We start from the raw sequence: 23,551 nt of genomic DNA on the forward strand, positions 1-23,551 counted from the left end.
TTTTGTAAATAAAGTTTAATTGAAACAGCCGTGTCATTCGCTTATGTGGTGTGCGTGCTGCTTCGTGCCACGGCGGCAGAGTTGAGTAGTCAAGGCAGAGACCTTAGGTCCTACAAAGCCTAGAACACTTGCTGTCAAACTAGCTTGTCTCCTCACATGTGTGCTATGCTAACTTGAAAGAAGTTTGCCGACCCTGCTTTCCATGACGCTTGGGAACAGGAGTGACTCCTGGCTGCTGTGTTGGGGAGGGGGCAGGGCAAGTTTGCTGATGGTCTGTGTTCGACCTTTAGACCTTCAGACTAGGACAGGAGGAAGCGCCAGACTTCAGGGTGCTGGACAGGGCCCCTTGGCACTGGGTTCTAGAACTTTGGCAGAAAGGGGCCCGCAGGAGAGACGGTTGGTGCTGTATCTTTCTAGTAGGAATTGGAACTGAGCCAGACACGTGACAGGGGGAACTTGGCATTAAAGGATGGGACCACCCTTCCCTCTCTTCACTTCCCTGATTTCTGAGGTTTAACATAAACAGTTTCCTTCCCAGACCCACCCTCGGGCACCATGAAGCCCTTCTGAGCTTCTGGGCTCACATGTGTCAGATGGCAGAACGTGCTGAGCGAGGAGAACGGGGGCGGAGGACGGAGCAGAGGGTGGGCACTCAGCGGGGTGGGCCGGAAGGTGTCCTTGTTGTTTATAATTGGTTCTCTCTTCCTGGTTCCTTAAAGGCAGGGGCCAGGTCTTGATCTCTTTCATCACTCGGCAACATGCTGGAGGCATCTTAGATGTTGCACAGGTGGCAGCTGAGTGAACGAATGTCGCCTGGTAAACGTGCTTCCCGGGGCAGGTCCTGGGAAGAGAGGCATTACCCCTTCCCTTCGTGGAGGGTCCTGGAGGTACCAAGCCATTTCTTTCTCTGACTGTGCTTAGGGCCAAAGGTCAGAGGTAAGTGACACCCTCATGCCGTTTTCCTTCCATTTCCTTCTTTGAGACAGAAGGCTCGTCTTAGCGAGTCGCTCTTCCAGGAGGATGCCTCATGAAGCCTACCTTAGATACACACAGGACTTTTCAGAGTGCTTCTGCTGACTTTATTTTTTGCTGTGAGGTAGGTCAGGTTGATATTCTTTTATTTTTTCAGAGGAAGAAGCTGAGGCATAGAGAAGATCAATGACTTGGCCAAACAGGGTAGCATTCTTGAAAGAATCTGGACTTTGGACGTAGACTTGGGCTCGCCATCTGGCCATCCTTCTCACTAGCTGTGACCTTGGGCAAGTGTGAGGGTCCCCATCCCATAAGGTTATTGTGAAGGTCGAATGGAATTAGTAACAGCTACTGTTTGTTGTGACTTATGAGCAAGGCATTCTGCTCAGCGCTCTCCGTGCCGGGACCACCATATCATCCGCGTGTGGATGAGAAAACCTCAGGGAAGTGATTTAGGGAAAAGTAAACAGTGCATCTGGGATTCCCAGAGAAAGCACGTGTATTAAGTACTGACTGTATTATCCGTGGTAGGTAGAGTAGTGCTCGATTTGTGGTTGTCCTTTATTTGTTCCCTTGATACTTTTTGGTTGTTATTGGTCTGTGTATAATAAGAACTCCTCCCTTTGTACAAACTCTTCAGAGTTCGTAGGGAGGTGATTTTGCACGACGGGAAGAGTCCTGGGTACAGAGGCAGGAGACTGAAGTCCTTGGCTTTGAGTTGCTGGAGAAATCACATTTACTTCTGATCACAGTTCCTTCATTTTTAAAGTGAGGGGACTGGGCCAGTCCCAGCTGGTTTTATTGTACCCAGAGCAGCAGAGCTTTCTTTACCATCATGTGGGGGCGCCCAGTGTGTTAAGAAGCCGGAATCAGTTGCTTTGGTTGACCAAGGAGAGAAGGAGCCCGGAGTCCGGCCTGCTCGGGCCTTCTCCCCGCCCGCTTTCCCCTCCGTGACCCCTGAGGGGATTTGCTGAGCCCGGTTTGAAAACCAATGGACTAAATGATCTTTTAACTACGTTCTGGCTCTGAAATCCTGTTCTGAGGAGTGGAAGAAGATCCAGAAATATTTTCTGCTTCTTCTCCAACGCTGGGTCCAATAACTAGAGCTAGACAGCCTGTGAGTGATTTGCGGTTTTTATGTCCCGTTTCCATGGTGTAGACCTGACAGCCAGAAGTGGCATTGTCTAGCAGGGAAAGCCCTGGTACACGACACTGTGCAGGCGGCTGGGGGCTCCAGATGAGGTCATCCAGGCCTCGCCCCGGGACCTGATGTCTGTGCCGGCTGGATCTGCGCTTGCCCGCTGTTTTCTCCTTTGTAACCCGTGAGTAGTTCGCTTACATCATTTTGACTATTTTCTGTTAATGGTTAGTGCCAAAGGGTGCCCAGCCATTTAAGAATTAGGGGGCTCATTCAGCCATTCATTCATCAAATTTTAAGCGTTAATTATGTGCTAGGCTTCCTGCTGGGTACCGAGAACACAGCAGTGAATAAGAAACAGGGTGGAGAGACAAACGAATAAATAAGGCTTGAATGCAGTCTGATAAGTGCTGTGACGGGATCAATACAGCCTCTGTCAGAGCAAGAGAGAGAGGCCCACCTGGCCTGGGGTTTCAGGAAGGAGGCGCTCCAGGAGCTTCCGGGGGTGGGGGGCCTACTGTCTAAGGTGAGATGTGAAGGACCGAGAAGCAGTTACCAGTGAAGCGAGTAACAGCCTGGAGGAGAGGAGAAGGTGCAAGGTGGTGGGGCCGCAAGAGAGCACAGCCCGGGCAGCGTCCGCAGCTGAGGCCGAGGAGCTCGCAGGCGGGTCCTGAAGGGCTTCCCCTGCCACGCTGGGGAGTTTGGACTGTAGCCCGAGAGCAGCGAGCATCTTCAAAGGGTTTTGAGTAGCGAAGGGTGATAACTCTTTATATTTCCTCCAAGTGTCCGCTGTAGATTATCCAGGTTTAGCTTTTTCGCTCCTTGTGGCATACGGGTTGATTCATCTCAGAGTCTTGAACAGAACATATAAAATAGGCACTAAAAGATGAATGAATAAAAAAGCAATATAATTCCTGGACTCCGCTAATTCAGAATTATAGTTTACAGACGAGCCTGTACTCAAGTTTAACATTTCCCTCTTCTGAAAGGGAAAACTGCATATAAACTCGTCTACATGGGATTTCTTGAGGGGAATGTTTCAGTCTGGATGAGCAGGGGTTTTTAAGACAGCTCTATTGAGATAGGATTGATGTATTGTAAAGTTCATCTCTTTCAAGTGTGCAGTTGAACGGCCTTCCGGCATGTTTACGAGGCTGAGCTCTTGTAAAGCCTGTGTGGAAGCATCGTCTGTTTGTCTTCCAACAACTGCTCTGCCAGTACCGAGCCTTTGTAGCTACTCATGTAAAGTGTTCCGTGGCCCCTGCTGAATTCACTCCCTCATCCCCTCCACCCTGTGTGTGAACTGGTAAGGGTGTTTACTGTACCACTAGGCAAAAGGCCGAAAACACGTGTTTTTGTGTGTGGCCCTCAAAGTAGGAAAAGTGGATGGGAATAAGGGAAAAGGTTTCTTTCGTATAAAAATATATAAATGTAGGTGCCGCCCGCATGGCGCAGCGGTTAAGTTCGCACCTTCTGATTCAGTGGCCCGGGGTTCAGCGGTTTGGATCCTGGCCATGCTGTGGCAGGTGTTCCACATATAAAGTAGAGGAAGATGGGCACGGATGTTAGCTCAGGGCCAGTCTTCCTCAGCAAAAAGAGGAGGATTGGCAGCCGATGTTAGCTCAGGGCTAATCTTCCTCAAAAAAAAAAAAAAAATATATATATATATTTTTTTGAGAATGAGGAAGCATGTAGGCTGGGAAAAGAAGGGGAGACCAAAAGAAGCAAAGATGAGAGGACAGAGAAAGATGTACCCAGGGAGGCAGAGTGGTGGAGAGGGCAGGGTCTGGAGGGAGGCTGACTTCCCAGCACCTCCGAGGCCTTGGTGGTGGTTATGGGCTGAGCAGGGGCTCCACCTGGTGGCTCCCGGCTCACAGTGCAATCAGTGGAAGGGATCGGGTTGCAGAGAAGTGGGCATTTGGCATCTCCTTGAATCCCACTTAATGTTTCTCTTTTGCCCTGGGTTTTCTTAAAGGATCGTTGTTGTGTCACTTTTTCTCTCTTATGGCTCAGACCGTGTTCCCTCTCTCCTTTCCCCTCTTTTTAAATCGAATCTTATCGGACTACGTCATCTAGTACCCTTATTGCTGCTGTCATCTGCTGGCGCTCGGGTCACCACCCCTAACTTCTCAGGGCCTTGAGCTTGGTTAACGCGCTGTCCCCATCACTGGCCGGGGCAGTCTGTGCTGCTGTCAGGTGCGGCGTGCGGACCCTTGCAGCACCTTCTCCTCTCAGCCATTTCTCTCTCCAGTGATTTCCTTTCCCCTCCTCCCCACCCCCAGCATTCCCACCATCATACTTTAGCTTTTTTATTTTCATTTTTTTGTTAACACTATTTTTTTAGGGCAGTTTCCACAGCAAAATTGAGGGGAAGCTACCAAGATTTCCCATGTACTCCCTGCTCCCACACACGCACAGCCTCCCCCATTATCACATCCCCCACCTGAGGGGTACATTTGTTACAACTTATGAGCCTACGTTCACATCATGGTCACCAAAGTCCCCGGTTTACATTCCGGTTCGCTCTTGGCGTTGTACACTCCGAGGGTTTGAACACGTGTGTAATGTGTATCCACCGTTAGAGTATCACAGAGTAGTTTCACTGCCCTAAAAATCCCAGTGCTGTGCCACCTGCTCACATCTTAGTGTTTGACGTCACTACTTCCTGCAGCCCCTCGGTAACTTCAGTTCCCCGAAGTCCCTCTCTGATTACCGTCTCCTGTCGTTCAGGCTCACTCCCGCTAGTACCCTGGCTCCAACATCCTTCAGCCCTCATTGGGACCTTCCGTTGATTGGTCCTATTGCAGTGTCAGTGTTTTCCACGTGTTCTTAATGTTCTCGTCCCTCTTTACCGACTGAGCTGAAGTTCCCTCGCACACGCCTGCAATTCCCTCGTCCTTCTCTTGCTTTGTTAGACTCACAGAGCCCCAACCCTGGTTCAGTCCGGCCGTCTCCTCGGGGCCTTCTTCTGGTCGGCTGAACAAGACTGGGTGTAAAAACACAACCTGCTGCTTGGTTTCACTGTAACTCATAACGTGCATTTCCAGGGGGCCAGAAAGTTGCCTGGCAGTCATTCTGTATTTTCCACTCACCTGGATGACCTGTAGTACTCTCGCCCCGGCGTCACTTTAAGATGACCTTGCTCTCTGCTTCAGTGAAGAAGCCACAACACTCAGAAGAGAGCTTCACCAGACTCCTGTCACCGTGCCTGCCTTCACCTGCCCACTGACACCCGTGCCCACGTGCTCCGCCCTCCCGCCCGGCACCACGGGTGACCGCTGCTCTCTCAGCACTGCTGCTACAGCCCACTTTCCCTCTTCTGCCCGAGAACATTGCTTCTCTTTCAGAACTTGTCCCATTTTCCCTTTTTCCTGGATCCTATTCTATCAATACACCAACATGCTTTTTTCTCCATCTTAAGAAGAAAAACCTTTGATACCACTTCTGTCAACGGCCTTCCCACTTTTTGCTCTGGTTTTTAGCAGAATTAAAAAATCATCTGGTATTTGTTATCTCCAATTCATTTCCTTATTTTCTCTCTTAAAGTCATTCTAATAAAGCTTTCATTCACTTCCATCATTTTACCAAACCTGCTCTTCAGAGTGACGTCCACGTTGTTAAATTTAATGGTCACTTCTTAGTCATCTTACGTGAACCATCAGCTTCACTTGACAGAATTGAGCTCTTCTTCTTTTTTTTTTTTTTTGAGGAAGATCAGCCCTGAGCTAACATTTGCTGCCAGTCCTCCTCTTTTTGCTGAGGAAGACTGGCCCTGAGCTAACATCCGTGCCCATCTTCCTCTACTTTATATGTGAGACACCTGCCAGAGCATGGCTTGCCAAGTGATGCCACGTCCACATCGGGGATCCAAACTGGTGAACCCCGGGCCGCCGAAGTAGAACGTGCGCACTTAACCGCTGCGCCACCGGTCTGGGCCCTGAGCTCTTCTTGAAAGACGTTCTTTGCTAGGTTTCCACAGTACTCTGCGCTCCACCACGTTTCCTTCCGCCCCGCTGCCTTTGCGCTTGTCTCCTCTGCTGGTCATTCTAGGTCTCTGCCAGTAAACGAGCGTGGTCACCTTGGGGCTCAGACCTTTGCCTTCTCGTTTCCCTGTATTCGCTCAGTTCCTTGACAGTCTCGTCCAGATCATGGCTTTATAAGCCATCTATTTGTTGTTGACTCCCAGATTTATTCTTCAGCCCATTCTCTCTCCTGAATTCCAGATATATATGTTCAACAGCCTCTTTAACTCTCCATCTGGACGACTAATACACGTCTCATAAATAACATGTCCCACACTGAACCCCTGACCGTCCTTCTCAGCTGCTCTGTCCACAGACTGCATCACGGGCTGTTGTCCCCGTCTGGACTGATCACCGCTCCGTCCTGCCACAGGTTCAGACCGCAACCCCTGGAGTCATCCTTGCCTCCTCTCTGTCTCCCGCCTCACCTACTCCAGGAGCAAATCCTGTGACTCTACTTTCAAGTGGCCAACACCTGGCCACTTCTTCCCACTCGTGTGGCCACCATCCGGGGCCAGGCCACACTGTCTGTTGCCTGGATTACTGCAGTGCGCTCCTATTTGGCCTTCCTGCTCTCGCCCGCACCCTTTGTAGTCTGTTTTGGCACAGCAGTCATGTCGGTCTTTCTCTCTGTTTAGGTCATCTGTCTCTATTTTCTGTTACTGAGATGCAACACACAGTAGAGTGCACAAACCTTCTATCGCTTGGAGACTTCACATGTAACTGCCGGGACTCTGCCGTCCACAGAGCACGCCCAGCAGCCTCCTTCCAGTCCCTCTCTCCCCAGAGGTAACCACTGTCACCGTGGACTAGTTTTGCTTGTTTTTCAACTATAGATAAATGGAACCATATAGTTCAAATTGATCCCTTTAAAATTCATGTCGGAATATTTCATTCCTCTGCTCAGAACCTTTTGATGGTTCTGTTTCTCAGAGGAGAAACCAGTCCTCCCAGTGACCACCGAGCTTTCCTTGATGATCTCTCCACTTCGTCCACTCCATCTCTTGCTTCTGTCCTTTTTGTTCCTCAGGTCTGGCCGCACCGTCCGTGTTCCTTGACTACATTAAGCGCACTCCTTTTTCTATGCCTTTCTCCTCCATCTTCTCTCTGCCTGGATCATTCTCCTCTAAACATTCTTCGTGGCTTCCTTCAAGTCTCTCCGCAGGTGCCACCTTCTTATTGCGCCCCACCCCAGCTCCCCTATTTAAAATTGCAGTCCTCTCAACAGCCCCACTCACTTCTTCCCCGCCTTTAAGATAGATTGTTTTTGTTTATTTATTTACTTATGTAGTATATACGTTGTGTGTGAGGAAGATCGGCCCAGAGCTAACATCCGTTGCCAGTCCTCCTCTTTTTGCTTGAGGAAGATTGTCCCTGAGCTGACATCTGTGCCAGCCTTCCTCCATTTTATATGTGGGACGCCTCCACAGCATGGCCTGACAAGTGGTGTGCAGGTCTGCGCCCGGGATCCAAACTCACAAACCCTGGGCTGCCAAAGCAGAGCGTGCGAACTCAACTACTATGCCACTGGGCTGGCCCCTGTTTTATTTATTATTTTTAACAGACAGTTTTTTTTAGAGACTTTTAGGTTCATAGCAAAATTGAGCAGAAGATGCATAGATTTCCCATGTATCTCCTGCCCCCACACATGCACAGCTTCCCCCATTATTGACATCCCCCACCAGAGTGGTAGATTTGTTACAATTGATGAAACTGTGTTGACGCATCATTATCACCCAGAGTCCGTAGTTTGCATTATGGTTCACTCTTGGTGTTTTGGACAAATTTATAAGGACATATATCCACCATTATAGTATCATACAGAGTAGTTTCACTGCCCTAAAAATCCTTTGTGCTCCCCCTGTTCACCCCTCCCTCCTTCCTTACCCCTGATCTTTTTATTGTCTCCATAGTTTTGCCTTTTCCAGAAGGTCATATAGTTGGGATCATACAGTATGTAGCCTTTTCAGATTGGCTTCTTTTACTTAATAACATGCATTTAAGGCCCCTCTGTGTCTTTTCACAGCTTGATAGCTCATTTCTTTTTAGCATTGAATAATACTCTGTTGTCTGGATGTCCCACACTCTGTTTATTCACTCACCTACTGAAGGACATTTTGCTTGGTTCCAAGTTTTGACAGGTATGAACAGAGCTAGAACCATCTGTGTGCAGGTTTTACTCCTTTGGGTAAATACCAACGAGTGCTATTGCTGGATCGTTTGCTAAGAGAATGTTTAGTTTTGTAAGAAACTACCAAACTGTCTTCCACAGTGTCTGTACCATTTTGTGTTCCCACCAGGAAAGTGTGAGCGTTCCTGTTGCTCCACGTCCTCACCAGCATCTGGTGTCGTCAGTGTTTTCAGATTTTAGCCATTCTAATAGGAATGCAGTGGTTATCTTGTTGTTTTAATTTGCATTTCTCTGATGACATATGATATGGAGCATCTTTTCATATGCTTAATTGCCATCTGTATATCTTCTTTGGTGAAGTGTCTGTGATGGGTTTTGGACCATTTTTTAATTAGGTTGTTTGGTTTCTTATTGTTGAGTTTTAAGAGTTCTTTGTATTTTATGGATAACAGTCCTTTATCAGATGTGTCTTTTGCAGAGCAAAAGTTTTAAATTTTAATGAAGTCCAGCTTATCAATTATTTCTTTTATGGATTGTGCCTTTGATTGTATCTAAAAAGTCATTGCCATACCCAAGGTCATCTAGGTTTTCCCCTATGTTATCTTGTATGCGTTTTATAGTCTTATGTTTTACATGTAAGTCTGTGATACATTTGGAGTTAATCTTTATGAATGTCCAGATTGTTGTGCATTTGGATGTCCATTTGTTCCAGCACTATGTGTTGAAAAGACTGTCTTTGCTCCATTGTATTGCTGTCTTTACCTCTTTGTCAAAGATCAGTTGACTATATTTGTGTAGGTCTGTTTCTGGGCTCTGTGTTCTATTCCATTGATTTGTCTATCTTCTCGCGATGACACACTGTCTTGAGTACTGAAGCTTTATAGAAAGTCTTAAAGTTGGGTAGCGTCAGTCCTCCAACTTTGTTCCTTTCTTTCAATATTGTGTTATCAGTTCTGGGTCTTGTGCCTCTCCGTATAAACTTTAGAACCAGTTTGTCTGTATCCACAAAATAACTTGTCGTGATTTTGATTAGGATGACATTGAATCTATAGTTCAAATTGGAAAAAACTGACATTTGGACAGTATTGAGTCTTCCTATCCATGAACATAGGCTACCTCTTCATTTATTTAATTTTTCTTTGATTCATCAGAGTTTTATAGTTTTAAATTTCTGTCTGATGATTCTAGCCTCTCTGCCATATCTGAGTCTGGTTCTGATGCTTGCTCTGTTTCTTCAAATTGTGTTTTTTGCCTTTGAATATGCTCTGTAATTTTGTGTGGAAATGGGACGTGATGTCCTGGGTGAAAGAACGGAGGTGAGGAGGCCTCTAGTGATGTGGTGGTCAGGTGTGTGGGGACGGGAAGTGTTGGGTTGTCCTACGATTAGGTCTCAGTTTTTTAGTGAGCCTGTGCCCCTGGGCTGTGAACGTCACAAGTGCTTCTAGTTGGTGTCCCTGCCTCCTGCCCCCTGCCTCTTAGGGGGGATGGGACGGCTGGAGTGGGCTGGAGTTGGGTATTCCCTTCCTCCAGGTCAGTCAGGCTTGGGTAAGAGTCCAGTAGGTTAGGCTCTGGTTTCCAGATGGTTCTTTTACCCTCCCCCTGCTGGAAGCACACGGGGGTTTCCTCTCAGCTTCGCATGAGAACCTGGGGCAGCTTTTGGAGTGTGGCTCACACAGTGGCGCATCCCTCCCAGACTGAGAGCCCCCGTCGTTTTTCACTCTCGGGGTTTTCACACTGAGCCTCCAGCGATTTGTCAATTGCGGTTTTGGTTTCCCTACCCTGGTACTGGTTCCCCTGGAGGTTTCTGCTCTGGTAAATTGTGATTCTCTGTATTCCACTTATCTGTCTGTCTAATTTGAGGGGAAGTGGTTTCTCTGTGACCTCAGTTCTGTGATGGATCTAAGCAGAGTTGATTGTTAGCTTGTTCAGCTTTTTACTTGTTAGGACAAAGTCATGACTTCTAAGCTCCTTACACGCTGGATCAGAAACTGGAGCCTGCCCTGCCTTCTCTATGCTTTTTACTTCTTTCCTGCTTTAAAAACTTTAAAATGATGTTTTATTGTGGTAAAAAATGCGTAACAAAGTGTCTCATGTTAAGTGTACAGTTCAGTTTCGTGTGGAGTCTATATTCACATTGTTGTGCAGCCTATCTCTGAAATGGTTTTTATTGCAGAACTGAAACTTTCTCTCATTAAACAAAAACTCCCCATTTCCCCTTCCTCCCAACCCCTGGCAGCCACCGTTCTGCTGTTTCTCTGAATTCTGTAGATTCTGTGCATCTACTTTAGCTACCTCATAAAGTGGAATCATACAGTATTTGTCTTTTGTGAGTGGATTACTTCACTTAGCAGTGTCCTCAAGGCTCATCCACGTGGTAGCATGTGTTAGAATTTCCTTCCTTTTTTTTTTTCAATTTTTTTTTATTGAGTTATTGATAGGTTACAATCTTGTGAAATTTCAGTTGTACATTAATGTTTGTCAGTCATGTTGTAGGTGCACCACTTCACCCTTTGTGCCCACCCCCCACCCCACCTTTCCCCTGGTGTCCACTAAACTGTTCTTGGTCCATAATTTTAAATTCCTCATATGAGTGGAGTCATACACAGATTATCTTTCTCTCACTGGCTTATTTCACTTAACATAATTCTCTCAAGGTCCATCCATGTTATTGCAAATGGAATGATTTTGTTCTGTTTTGCAGCTGAGTAGTATTCCATTGTGTATATATACCCACATCTTCTTTATCCATTCGTCTGTTGATGGGCACTTAGGTTGCTTCCACGTCTTGGCTATTGTAAACAGTGCTGCAATAAACATTGGGGTGCACAGGACTTTTGGGATTGCTGACTTCAAGCTCTTTGGATAAATACCCAGTAGTGGGATGGCTGGATCCTATGGTAGTTCTATTTTTAGCTTTTTGAGGAATCTCCATACTGTTTTCCATAGTGGCTGCACCAGTTTGCATTCCCACCAGCAGGGTATGAGGGTTCCTTTTTCTCCGCAACCTCTCCAACATTTGTTGCTATTAGTTTTAGATATTTTTGTCATTCTAATGGGTGTAAGGTGATATCTTAGTGTAGTTTTGATTTGCATTTCCCTGATGATCAGCGATGATGAGCATCTTTTCATGTGCCTATTGGCCATCGGTATATCTTCTTTGGAGAAATGTCTGTTCATGTCTCCAGCCCCTTTTTTGATTGGGTTGTTTGATGTTTTGTGGTTGAGTTGCGAGTGTTCTTTATATATTATGGATATTAAGCCTTTGTCAGATATATGACTTGCAAATATTTTTTTCCCAGTTAGTGGGTTGTTTTTTTGTTTCAATCCTGTTTTCATTTGCCTTGAAGAAGCTCTTTAATCTGATGAAGTCCCATTTGTTTATTCTTTCTGTTGTTTCCCTTCTCTGAGAAGGCATGGTGTCCGAAAAGATCCTTTTAATGCATCAATCAGTAGCATTTCTATACTCCAGTAATGAACCAACAGAAAAAGAACTCAAGAATACAATACCATTCACAATCGCAACAAAAAGAATAAAATACCTTGGGGTAAATTTAACTAAGGAAGTGAAGGACCTATATAATGAAAATTACAAGGCCTTTTTGAGAGAATTGGATGACGACATAAGGAGATGGAAAGACATTCCATGTACATGGATTGGAAGAATAAACATAGTTAAAATGTCCATTCTACCTAAAGCAATCTACAGATTCAACGCCATCCCAATCAGAATCCCAATGACATTCTTTACAGAATTAGAACAAAGAATCCTAAAATTCATATGGGGCAACAAAAGACCCCGAATTGCTAAAGCAATCCTGAGAAAAAAGAACAAAACGGGAGGCATCACAATCCCTGACTTCAAAACATACTACAAAGCTACAGTAATCAAAACAGCATGGTACTGGTACAAAAACAGGTGCACAGATCAATGGAACAAAATTGAAAGCCCAGAAATAAAACCACACATCTATGGACAGCTTATCTTTTACAAAGGAGCTGAGGGCATACAATGGAGAAAAGAAAGTCTTTTCAACAAATGGTGCTGGGAAAACTGGAAAGCCACATGTAAAAGAATGAAAATTGACCATTCTTTTTCACCATTCACCAAAATAAACTCAAAATGGATTAAAGACCTAAAGGTGAGACCTGAAACCATAAGGCTTCTGGAAGAAAACGTAGGCAGTACACTCTTTGACATCAGTATGCAAATTGATTTTATACCCTGCAACTTTGCTGTAGTTGTTGATTACTTCTAAGAGTTTTCCAATGGATTCTTTGGGGTTTTCTATATATAAGATCATGTCGTCTGCAAACAGCGAGAGTTTCACTTCTTCCCTCCCTATTTGGATTCCTTTTATTCCTTTTTCTTGCCTGATTGCTCTGGCCAGGACCTCCAGTACTATGTTAAATAAGAGTGGTGATAGAGGGCATCCTTGTCTCGTTCCTGTTTTCAGGGGGATGGGGTTCAGTTTTTGCCCATTGAGTATGATGTTGGCTATGGGTTTGTCGTATATGGCCTTTATTATGTTGAGGTAGTTTCCTTCTATGCCCATTTTGTTCAGAGTTTTTATCATAAATGGCTTTTGGATCTTGTCAAATGCCTTCTCTGCATCTATTGAGATGATCATGTGGTTTTTATTCCTCAGTTTGTTGATGTGGTGTATCACGTTGATTGATGTGCGGATGTTGAACCATCCCTGTGTCCCTGGTATGAATCCCACCTGATCCTGATGTATGATTCTTTTGATGAATTGCTGAATTCTGGCTGCCAAAATTTTGTTGAGAATTTTTGCATCTATGTTCATCAGTGATATTGGCCTGTAGTCCTCTTTTTCGTGGTGTCCTTGTCAGGTTTTGGTATCAGCGTGATGTTGGCCTCATAGAATGTGTTAGGAAGTGTTCCATTTTCCCTAATTTTTTGGAATAGCTTGAAAAGGATAGGTATTAAATCCTCTCTGAAAGTTTGGTAGAATTCCCCAGGAAAGCCATCTGGTTCTGGGGTTTTATTCTTTGGGATGTTTTTGATTGCTGTTTCAATCTCTTTCCTTGTGATTGGTCTGTTCAAATCGTCTGCCTCTTCTTGAGTGAGCTTTGGGAGATTGTAGGAGTCCAAGAATTTATCCATTTCCTCTAGGTTATCCATTCTGCTGGCATATAGTTTTTTGTAGTATTCTCTTATAATTCCTTGTATTTCTGCAGAGTCTGTTGTTATTTCTCCTCGCTCATTTCTGATTTTGTTTATTTGAGCTTTCTCCCTTTTTTTCTTTGTAAGTCTGGCTAGTGGTTTGTCAATTTTATTTATCTTCTCAAAAAACCAGCTCTTTGTCTCATTGATCCTTTCTACTGCCTTTTTCGTTTCAATAGTATTTATTTCTGCTCTGATTTTTATTATTTCTCTCCTGCTGACTTTGGGCTTCATTTGTTCTTTTTTCTCTAGTTCAGTTAGTGCTTTAAGGTTGCTTATTTGGGATTTTTCTTGTTTGTTAAGATGTGCCTGTATTGCGATGAATTTTCCTCTTAATACAGCTTTTGTTGTATCCCATATGAGTTGGTATGGCATGCTATCATTTTCATTTGTTTCCAGGTATTTTTTTATTTCTTCTTTAATTTCTTCAATGATCCATTGCTTGTTCAGTAGTGTGTTGTTTAGTCTCCACATCTTTGTGCCTTTCTCAGCTTTTTTCTTGTAATTAATTTCTAGCCTTATAGTACTATGATCTGAGAAGATGCTTGTTATTATTTCAATTTTTTTAAATTTGTAGAGGCTTGCCTTGTTTCCCAACATATGGTCTATCCTAGAGAATGTTCCATGTGCACTTGAGAAGAATGTGTATTCGGCTCCTTCAGGGTGGAGTGATCTATATATGTCTATTAAGTCCAATTGTTTTAGTTTTTCATTCAGCTCCACTATTTCCTTGTTGATTTTCTGTCTGGATGATCTGTCCATTGATGTGAATGGGGTGTTGAGGTCCCCTACTATTATTGTGCTGTTTTTAACATCTTCCTTTGGGTCTGTTAATAGTTGCTTTATGAATCTTGGTGCTCCTGTGTTGGGTGCATAGATATTTATAAGCGTTATTTCTTCTTGATGAAGTGTCCCTTTGATCATTATATATTGTCCCTCTGTGTCTCTCTTTACCTGTCTTATTTTGAAATCCACTTGGTCTGATATGAGAATTGCAACACCTGCCTTTTTTTCCTTGCTATGTGCTTGAAGTATTGTCCTCCACCCCTTCACCCTGAGTCTGTGTTTGTCCTTGGGGCTGAGGTGTGTTTCCTGGAGGCAACAAATTGTTGGATCTTGTTCTTTAATCCATTTTGCCACTCTGTGTCTTTTTATTGGAGAGTTCAATCCGTTCACATTGAGAGTGATTATTGATGCATGTGGACTTAATGCTGTCAATGTGTCGCTCATTATCTTGTTTTCCTGTGTTTCTTTTCCTGTGTGCTTTAGATTACCCATTTAATACTGCAATTTGTCTTGCTGGGTTTCTTAGATTTTTCCTTATCTATGATTTGTGACTCTGTTCTGTACTTTATTTTAGTGTCTACCTTGAAATTTGTATTTAGAATCTCGTGTATAATATAGTCTGTTCTCTGGTGGTCTCTTACCTACTTGACCAATACTGATTTAGACCCTTTGCTCTTCCCCTCCTAAATAATTATTTTAATTTTTTATTCCAACTCATCTTATTAATTTGTAGTTAGAGTGCTAAGCTCATCCTTGTTTTGGTAGTTTCCTTCCCTTTACCCTAATGCTATAGTTGAATATTTGCTATCCTGTTCTGGTTCTATCCATCGGTCTCCCTAGTCTGTGGCTTGTGTCCCCTTTCTCCCTTTTTTCTTTTTTTCAAGTATGAGAGCCTTCTTGAGGATTTCTTGTAATGGAGGGCTTTTAGTTACAAATTCCCTTAACTTTTGTTTGTCTGGAAAAGATTTAATTTCTCCCTCATATCTGAAGGAAATTCTTGCTGGATAGAGTATTCTTGGCTAAAGGTTTTTATCCTTTAAAGCTTTGAATATATCACTCCATTCTCTCCTAGCTTGTAGGGTTTCTGTAGAGAAATCCGCTGACAGTCTGATAGGGGCTCCTTTATAGGTTATTCTCTTTTTTTTCCTTACTTCCCTGAGTATTCTCTCCTTATCATTCCTATTTGCCAACTTTACTACTATGTGCCTTGCGGTAGGTCTTTTTACATTGACAAATCTAGGAGATCTAAAACCCTCCTCTACACACATTTTCTCCGTTGATCCCTAGATTTGGGAAGTTCTCTTCAATAGTTTCGTTAAGCACACTTTCTGCTCCATTTTCCTTTTCCATATTCTCGGGAATTCCTATGATCCTTATGTTCTTACTCCTCATTGAATCCATTATCTCTCGGAGATTTTCCTCATTTTTTTTAATTCTTAGTTCTCTTTCTTCCTCTGTCTGGTGCCATTCAGCCTGTCTGTCCTCGATTATGCTAATTTTCTCCTCTATGTTGTCTACATGGGCATTCAGGGAATCCGTATTCTGTTTTATCTGGTCCATTGTGTTTTTCATCTCAAGTAATTCTGTTTGATTCTTCTTTATGATTTCAATCTCTTTTGTGAAGTAACTCCAGAACTCGGCTTGTTTCTCTATCTTTCTCTCTACCTCATTGAGTTTTTTGATTATAGCAGCTCTGAATTCATTATCACTGAGTTTACCTAATTCCAAGTCCTCAGGACTTAATTCTATGTTTTTATTGTTTTCCTTCTGGTCTGGGCTTTTATAAATTGCTGGATGGTAGAGGAGCGGTTTTTTCTCATGGTGGTAGAATTCAGTTGCAGTTACAGCCTGTCGCCACTAGATGGGGGTCGAGAGCGGCATGTTAGCTCTCCACCTTGGGGCAAGATGGCTGCGCCCACTGGCTTTGCTGGGGGGGGGAGGGGCTGTTACTCACACGCGCCGGTCTGGGTTCAGATCAGTTCTGTTCTCTGGTCTCCCAAGGCCCTTGATTTATAGGGTCCTCGCGGACGGAAGCTCTCCCCCCTGTCAGCGGGTCTCCACTGAATCAGCGGCAGGAGTCCTGGATGATCCCCAGTCGTGTGGCCCCTCCCTCGCTCCTTCCCGACCCGCGCCGCAGCGATCGCAGACTCTAGGGGAGGGAGCGATGTTCTCTCCTACCGTTCCAGGGCCTCCGAAGGTGTAAAGCAAGGTTTATGATCTCCGCCTTCTTGGTATTGTAGGTCTCTAACGAGCTGGCATTATGTTTATTCTCTGAAATTCAGTTCTTCCAATCTTTTGTTGTATTTTGGAGGGGAGAGAATCCCGGGTCAGCTCACCCCGCCATTTTGCTCCGTGCCTCCTCAACAGAATTTCCTTCCTTTTTAAGACTGAATAATATGTTAATGTATATACCACATTTTGTGTATCCATCCATCCCTTGCTGGGTTGCTTCCACCTTTTGCCTGTTGTGAGTAATGCTGCTATGCACAGGTGTGCGAATATCTTTTTGAGACTCTGCTGTCAGTTTTTTTAGATCTGTGCCCAGAAGTGGAACTGCTGGATCACATGGTAATTCTACTTTTAATTTTTCGAGGAAGCACCATACTGTTTTCCCTAGTAACTGTACCATTTATTTTCCCACCAACAGTGTACAAGGGTTTCCAGTTTCTCCACATCTTCACTGACACTTATTTTTTGTTTATTTGATAGTAACCATCTTCCTTTTAGTATGTGGGCCACCAGCACAGCATGGCTGCTACCAGAGCACTATAGGTCCAAGCCCGGGAACCAACTCTGGGCCGGCAAAGCAGGCCGTGCTGAACTTAACCACTGGGGCTGGACCCCCCCATTGTGATTTTGTTTTTGGTGAGGATCATTGCTGCTGAGCCAGTTTTCCTCTATTTTATGTGGGACGCCTCCACAGCAGCATGGCTTGACAAGCGGTGCTAGGTCCACACCCAGGATCCAAACCTGTAAACCCCAGGCTGCTGAAGTGGAGCGTGCAAACCTAACCACTACACCACTGGGCTGGCCCTCCTCATTGTGATTTTGACTTGCACTCCCTAATGCTTAGTGATTATTGAGCATCTTTTACTATACTTGTGGCATTTGGATATCATCTTTAGAGAAATGTCTATTCAAGTCCTTTGCCCATTTTTTAATCAGGTTATTTTTTGTTAAGTTGTAGGAATACTTTATATATTGTTTATTAATGTCTTATCAGATATATGATTGATAGCTACTCTTCAGGTCTAAACTTAGTTATAATAACCTGTCCTCTTCCCAAGGAATACTGTGTTTTAAGAACGTTGAGTTCTGATTTCTCTCTCTATGACTTGCATGTTATTATTGTCCAGTTTTTTCGCTCCACTTTGATTTTATCCTGCCCCCAACCCTCCCATTAATTTTTGTTATTGTTTAACTGAATCAGTGCTTGTTTGGGTTAATTTCTTTGCCTACCATTCCTTTTTGCATCTCATGCTTTCCTTAAGTAATCAGTTTTCTGTATTCTGAAGTACGTCCATAAACAGTTCTTTCAGTGAGGGTCTGTGAATAATAAACACTTGGGTTTTTATTTTCCTTTTATTCTGAAAGTGTTTCTAATTAATTGTACCTTCTTTCATAGTTTCACTGGGTATTTACTTCTGGGTTAAACTTACTTTCTCCTAGAACTTTGAAGATACTACCATGTCTTTTTTCTTCTTCTTGACATCTACTTACCAGTTTCTGCTGAGGGCTGGCCCCAGTGGCCTAGTGGTTAAGTTCGGTGTGCTCCGCTGCGGTAGCCTGGGTTTGGTTCCTGGGCACGGACTTAGACGACTCTTCTGTTGGTGGCCATGCTCTGGCGGCGGCCCACAGACAAAGGAGAGGAAGACTGGCAACAGGTGTTAGCTCAGGGTGAACCATCCTCAGCCAAAAAAGAAAAAATTTCTCCTGAGAAGCCAGTTGAGTTGTTATTTCTTCATAGAATATTTGTCTTTTTACCCCCCTTCTTGTTGTTTTTATGGGATCTTCTCTTTGTGGTATTCTGCTGTATCCTCATGATGTATCTAGGTTCAGATTTAATCTTTATCCTGCCTGTTTGACAGTTTGCTTTCTGAATATGAGGCTCTGTGTCTTCCATCGACTCTGGGAGCTCTTCAAGTATTGCCTCTCCCCTCTCTCTGTGCCTTCCTTTTGGACTGCCTGTTAAACTTGCTCATTTTGGGACCTCTTTGTTTTATTCCCCATGTCTGTTGACGTCTCTTTCACTTTTTCAGTCTTTTTAACTCTGTGCTGCCTTTTGTAATTTCCTCATCTCTCTTCCTAACCACTATGCTCTCTTCATTTGCATCTAATTTGCTATTTTTCTTTCCATTTCCAGCAATTCTATTTGGTTGATCTTTCAATCTTCCTGTCTTTGCGGATAGCCTCCTGTTTTTGATTCCCTCTTTTATGACTTGCAACACTGGAAAGCACTTCATTACGGTCTCCAGGCCGTCGCACTGACTTCGAGCTCACTGGTGCAGACCTCCTTTGTCAGCCATAGTGCAGGTTGGCCCTTATGTGTTGTGTAGTTGGGACTGTAGACTCGGCGTCAGCAGGACTTCGTCTGTGGGACTCCTGTGTGACCTCGGTAGGGAGTCTCTCTCCCCAGAGTATTTTTGTTTACCTCTGGGAGGTGAACAGGCTTTCCCAGGGCTGTTAGCAGGCGGAGACCATTGTAGGTTAGATTCTCAGTGAGGGCGGGTTGATCCCAGACCACTAAGGTGGTGTCCATTTGAATCCTGAACTCAAGAGAGGGCAGACCCAAGATTATAAATTCTCTGGGACACAGCCCTTCCTTTCTCCTCTGACAGAGCCCGGGTCTTGTTATTTCCCTGTGTCAGGGAGGTGCTTTTTGTTAACTGGTTTACTTCTTTCCCTGAAGCTGTAGTTGGGATTGTTTACTGCTTTGTTACCAAGAGCTGTCCATGCATTATTTCAGGACAGTACTGGGGAGGGGTATGGTAGGCATCATTGCCCCCATTTTAAAGCTAAGTAAAACCAAGGCTGTTGATTTAATGATTTGTAGAAAAGTTAATGACTCTCCTGAGATTATGCAGGTGGCAAACGGTAAAGATTTTCTCGGAGCTGCCATGAGAAACAAAGCGTTTCTTCTGTGTCTTTTTGCCCTGCTGCCACTGGTGGCATTCTTCATAGGGGGAAACTGCTTACCAGTTCAGTATCAGCCAGAGAGAAGCTGTGTTTTCCTGCAGATTTATTCAAATTCATCCATTCAACAAATCTGAGCGCCTGCTATGTTCTAGGTACAGAACTATATTCAGGAGCTCTTTTCACAGCTGGGATCTGAATCCCAGATCCCAGATCAAATAGATTTGCGGCCTGACATGCTTTCTGCTTTCCTCCCATAGACTGATAATGATCTCCAGCTGCCAAAGAAGGTCGTGGATGCCAAGAGAAAGGTAACCATTTCTCATCCCCTCGAGTGGAATTGGGTGCCTCTAGGAGCCCACATTGGCTGGCAGTAGACATGGCCGAATTTACAAGCTACAAAGATACTGCCTCTAGCCGCCACCTGCGGTTTAAGTTACAGAGTTTAAGCCGCCGCCTTGATGAGCTGGAGGAAGCCACAAAAAACCTCCAGAAAGCGGAGGATGAGCTCCTGGACCTCCAGGACAAGGTGATACAGGCCGAAGGCAGCAACTCCAGCATGTTGGCCGAGATCGAAGTGCTGCGCCAGCGAGTGCTGAGGATCGAGGGCAAAGACGAGGAAATTAAGAGAGCGGAGGATTTGTGCCAGCTGATGAAGGAGAAACTTGAAGAGGAGGAAAACCTTACCCGGGAGCTGAAAGCCGAGATTGAGCAGCTTCAGAAACGAATGGCTGAACTGGAGAAGCTAGAGGAGGCCTTCAGCAGGAGTAAGAATGACTGTACCCAACTCTGTTTGAGCCTGAACGAGGAGAGAAACCTGACAAAGAAAATCTCCTCGGAGCTGGAAATGCTCAGGGTCAAAGTGAAAGAACTGGAATCTTCCGAGGACCGCCTGGGTAAAACTGAGCAGAGTTTAGTGTCAGAGTTGGAAAAGCTGAAATCATTAACTCTGAGCTTTGTAAGTGAGAGAAAATACTTGAATGAGAAGGAGAAAGAAAATGAGAAACTGATAAAAGAGCTCACTCAAAAACTGGAACAGAACAAAAAAATGAACCGAGATTACACAAGGAATGCTTCGAATCTCCTAGACAGGAACGACCTGCGGATCGAGGACGGCATCTCCTCCACACTCCCGTCCAAAGAGTCGAGGAGGAAGGGCAGTCTGGACTATCTAAAGCAAGTGGAGAATGAAACAAGAAACAAGTCAGAAAACGAGAAGAACCGAAATCAGGAAGACAATAAAGTCAAAGACCTTAACCAAGAGATCGAGAAACTTAAGACACAAATCAAACACTTTGAATCTTTGGAAGAAGAGCTTAAGAAAATGAAGGCCAAAAATAATGACCTTCAGGACAATTACCTAAGTGAACAAAATAAAAACAAACTCTTAGCCAGCCAGCTGGAGGAGATAAAGCTACAAATCAAGAAGCAGAAGGAGCTAGAGAACGGGGAGGTGGAGGGAGAGGAGGCCTTCCTGTCCAGCAAGGGCAGGCACGAGAGGACTAAGTCCAGGGGCCTCGGGAGCGAGGTGCCTGTGTCCAGGCACGCGCCCCGGGAGCTGTCACCCCAGCAGAGGCGGGAAAGGCACCGGAACAGGGAGCTCGCCGTCAACAACGAGAACTACCCGCTGAGCAACAGGCAGGCCTCCTCGCCCAGTCTCACCGCGAGGAGGACCACCAGAGCTTCCAACCCTGGGGCGGGGGCGGACGGCGGGGCCCAGGACACGAAGAGGGCTGAAGACCGATTTGCATCTGGCTCTTCTCAGAGCGAAGGGAAGAAGTGCAGGGAGCAGCCGTCTGTGCTCAGCCGCTACCCGCCCGCGGCTCAGGAGCACAGTAAAGCTTGGAAGGGAACTCCCAAGCCAGGTACTGAGAGTGGGCTGAAGGGAAAGGTAGAGAAGACAACACGAACGTTTAGTGAGACCACTCACGGATCCGTTCCCAACGACACACTGGGTAGAGCTGACAAGGCTTCGGACGCTTCTGCTGAGGCCCTCTTTGGCAGGCGGGGGCAGGGGCCTGGCAGTGGAAGCCAAGTCACTCAGGCCTCAGACTCTGGCAGTTCTAAGACCATTGGAGCTCTGGCCTCATCTCGAAGATCTTCCTCAGAAGGACTCTCTAAGGGCAGAAAGGCTGCCAGTGGCCCGGAGGCTGATACCACTTCCGCAAATGCCAAGGCTGCACTTTTATCAAAGTATCCTTATAGCTCCAGAAGCCAAGAGAACATCCTTCAGGGCTTTTCAACCCCAAATAAAGGAGTTGATCAACCTATAGCAGTTGTGATGGAAGACAGCAGTCAGCATGAGGCCCTGAGGTGTCGAGTCATCAAATCCAGTGGCAGAGAGAAGCCAGACTCAGATGATGATGTGGACGTGGTGTCTCTTGTTACGGCCAAGTTGGTAAACACAACCATCACTCCGGAGCCAGAGCCCAGACAACAGCTCAACTCGAGAGAAAAAGCCAGATCCCGCGGGGGACTCAGAGCTGCCCTGTTTGAGAATGATAAAGATGCTGGGGCAGAAAATGAATCTGTGAAGCCAGTGAGAGCCTCCACCAATGCCGTGGAGTTCCCGGATGCCAATGGTGCTGGGGTAAAAAGCCAGCGCCCCTTCAGCCCCAGAGAGGCCTTGCGGTCCAGGGCCGTCATCAAACCTATCATCGTTGATAAGGATGTGAAAAAAATTATGGGAGGATCTGGAACTGAGGCCGCATTAGAGAAACAGCAATCCACCTCCACCTCTGTTTGGCCAGGGCCAAACAAAGTGACAAGCAGCATTACCATCTACCCCTCTGACAGTGGCAGCCCCAGAGCCAACCCAGGCGAGGGCCTGCGGGAGAGGCACACCTCCACCAGCAACATCCAGGTTGGGCCACCAGAGCTCACGTCAGTTAGCAACCACGTCAGCTCTCCCTTTGAGCTCTCCATTCACAAACATGACATCACCCTGCAGTTTACAGAAGCTGAAGGAGCAGGAGATGCGTCCCTGAAGAACAGGCCAGAAACAGTGGTCTCGCGGAGCAGCATTATCATCAAGCCGTCGGATCCTGTGGAGAGGAACAGCCATGCACCCCCAGTGGAGACAATCAGGTGGAAAAGCCATAGTGCCCCTTCAGAAGTGGGCCCCTCAGATGCCAGACATGTCACTGTGCGGAATGCCTGGAAGAGCAGGCGAGACTTGAACTCTTTAGAAGACCCCCTAACTCGAGCAGTTAAAAACGTGGAGCCCAGCAACGCCTACACCCAGAGGTCTTCCACAGACTGTTCAGACCTTGAACAGCCCAGGCCACACCTTTTTGAGCAGGGCGCTCGAAGGGTGGGAAATTCGGGGGAAGCCCCTGAGCTCACCTCCAGAAGGACCCAAAGCAGCCTCACCGTGTCCGAGGTGCTCACTCGCCGGAATCGGGTAGGAGATGCCGTCCCGGCCGCAGCCTGGAACCACTCAGCTGGCATGGTACGTCGCACTTGTTTCCCTCTCTCCCTCTCCCCTGCCTCTTCTCTCTCCCTTCCCCCTCCTTTCACTTCCCCCTTTTCTCCTTTATTCTGCCCTGGCCTGTGTGACTCAGTCTTATGGAGACCATGGGGTTGGGAAACACTGGGTACAAGTGGGTTGCTCAGAGCTAAGGCGGGAAGAAGAAAGTACCCTGAAGGTGATATTGGGCTGAGAGTGGCAGGCATTTCCAAAATCTTTATCCCAATTTATCTCCTCCATTTTGCCTTCATATATGAAGGCCACACAAAAAGGAGAGAGAGACGGCCTCCATCCTCTGGGTTTGCCAGAGCAGCCACAGGAGCTCCCCTCACGGCCCCCAGAGCAGCACCTGGAAGCCCAGGAACCAGCTGCAGCTGCTGCGCAGCTCGAGGTGAGGAGGAAGCTGGGGGCTCTTCTGTAGAGCACGGAGAGGGGGCCAGGCAAGCGAGTTCCTGCCCGCCTCAGTTTAGGCAGCAGATCCTTGTCAGCTGCTGGCATGTAAGGGACAAGGAGGGCCCGGGCTTCCACTGGGCCTCCTTTATAAGCTTGACTCCTGAGCGCCCCTTTCTTTTGCCTCAGACACCCGTCTAGCCCAGTATATCCTCAGTGTGAGAGCCGGACTGGTTCAGTTTGGCTCATCACAGGACAGATAACTCTGGAACCACCTCCTTAGTTGAAGGTCATAGTAGTATGTGACAGGGAAGCCCCCCGGGAG

At 45.9% G+C, this 23,551-nt stretch overlaps 1 protein-coding gene across 35 annotated transcripts in view; it reads left to right on the top strand.

Moving 5' to 3' along the window:
• The window catches only part of LUZP1 (leucine zipper protein 1), a 117,718-nt gene that overhangs the window by 55,797 nt on the left and 38,370 nt on the right, over positions 1-23,551 (top strand). For 12 of the 35 annotated variants that reach the window (XM_070598367.1, XM_070598349.1, XM_070598442.1 and 9 more), the window contains 2 exons: positions 19,628-22,818; positions 23,096-23,227. In XM_070598367.1, coding sequence (XP_070454468.1) covers positions 19,747-22,818; positions 23,096-23,227 — 3,204 coding nt within the window. In that variant the 5' untranslated portion in view covers positions 19,628-19,746. Of the gene's footprint in view, positions 1-6,770; positions 6,922-19,415; positions 19,523-19,627; positions 22,819-23,095; positions 23,228-23,551 lie in introns of all 35 variants that reach the window. The other 23 variants (XR_011534277.1, XR_011534276.1, XM_070598498.1 and 20 more) reach the window with 5 other exon arrangements.

Source organism: Equus przewalskii, chromosome 2 (assembly GCF_037783145.1).
Source record: "Equus przewalskii isolate Varuska chromosome 2, EquPr2, whole genome shotgun sequence".
In the NCBI taxonomy this organism is placed as follows: domain Eukaryota; kingdom Metazoa; phylum Chordata; class Mammalia; order Perissodactyla; family Equidae; genus Equus; species Equus przewalskii.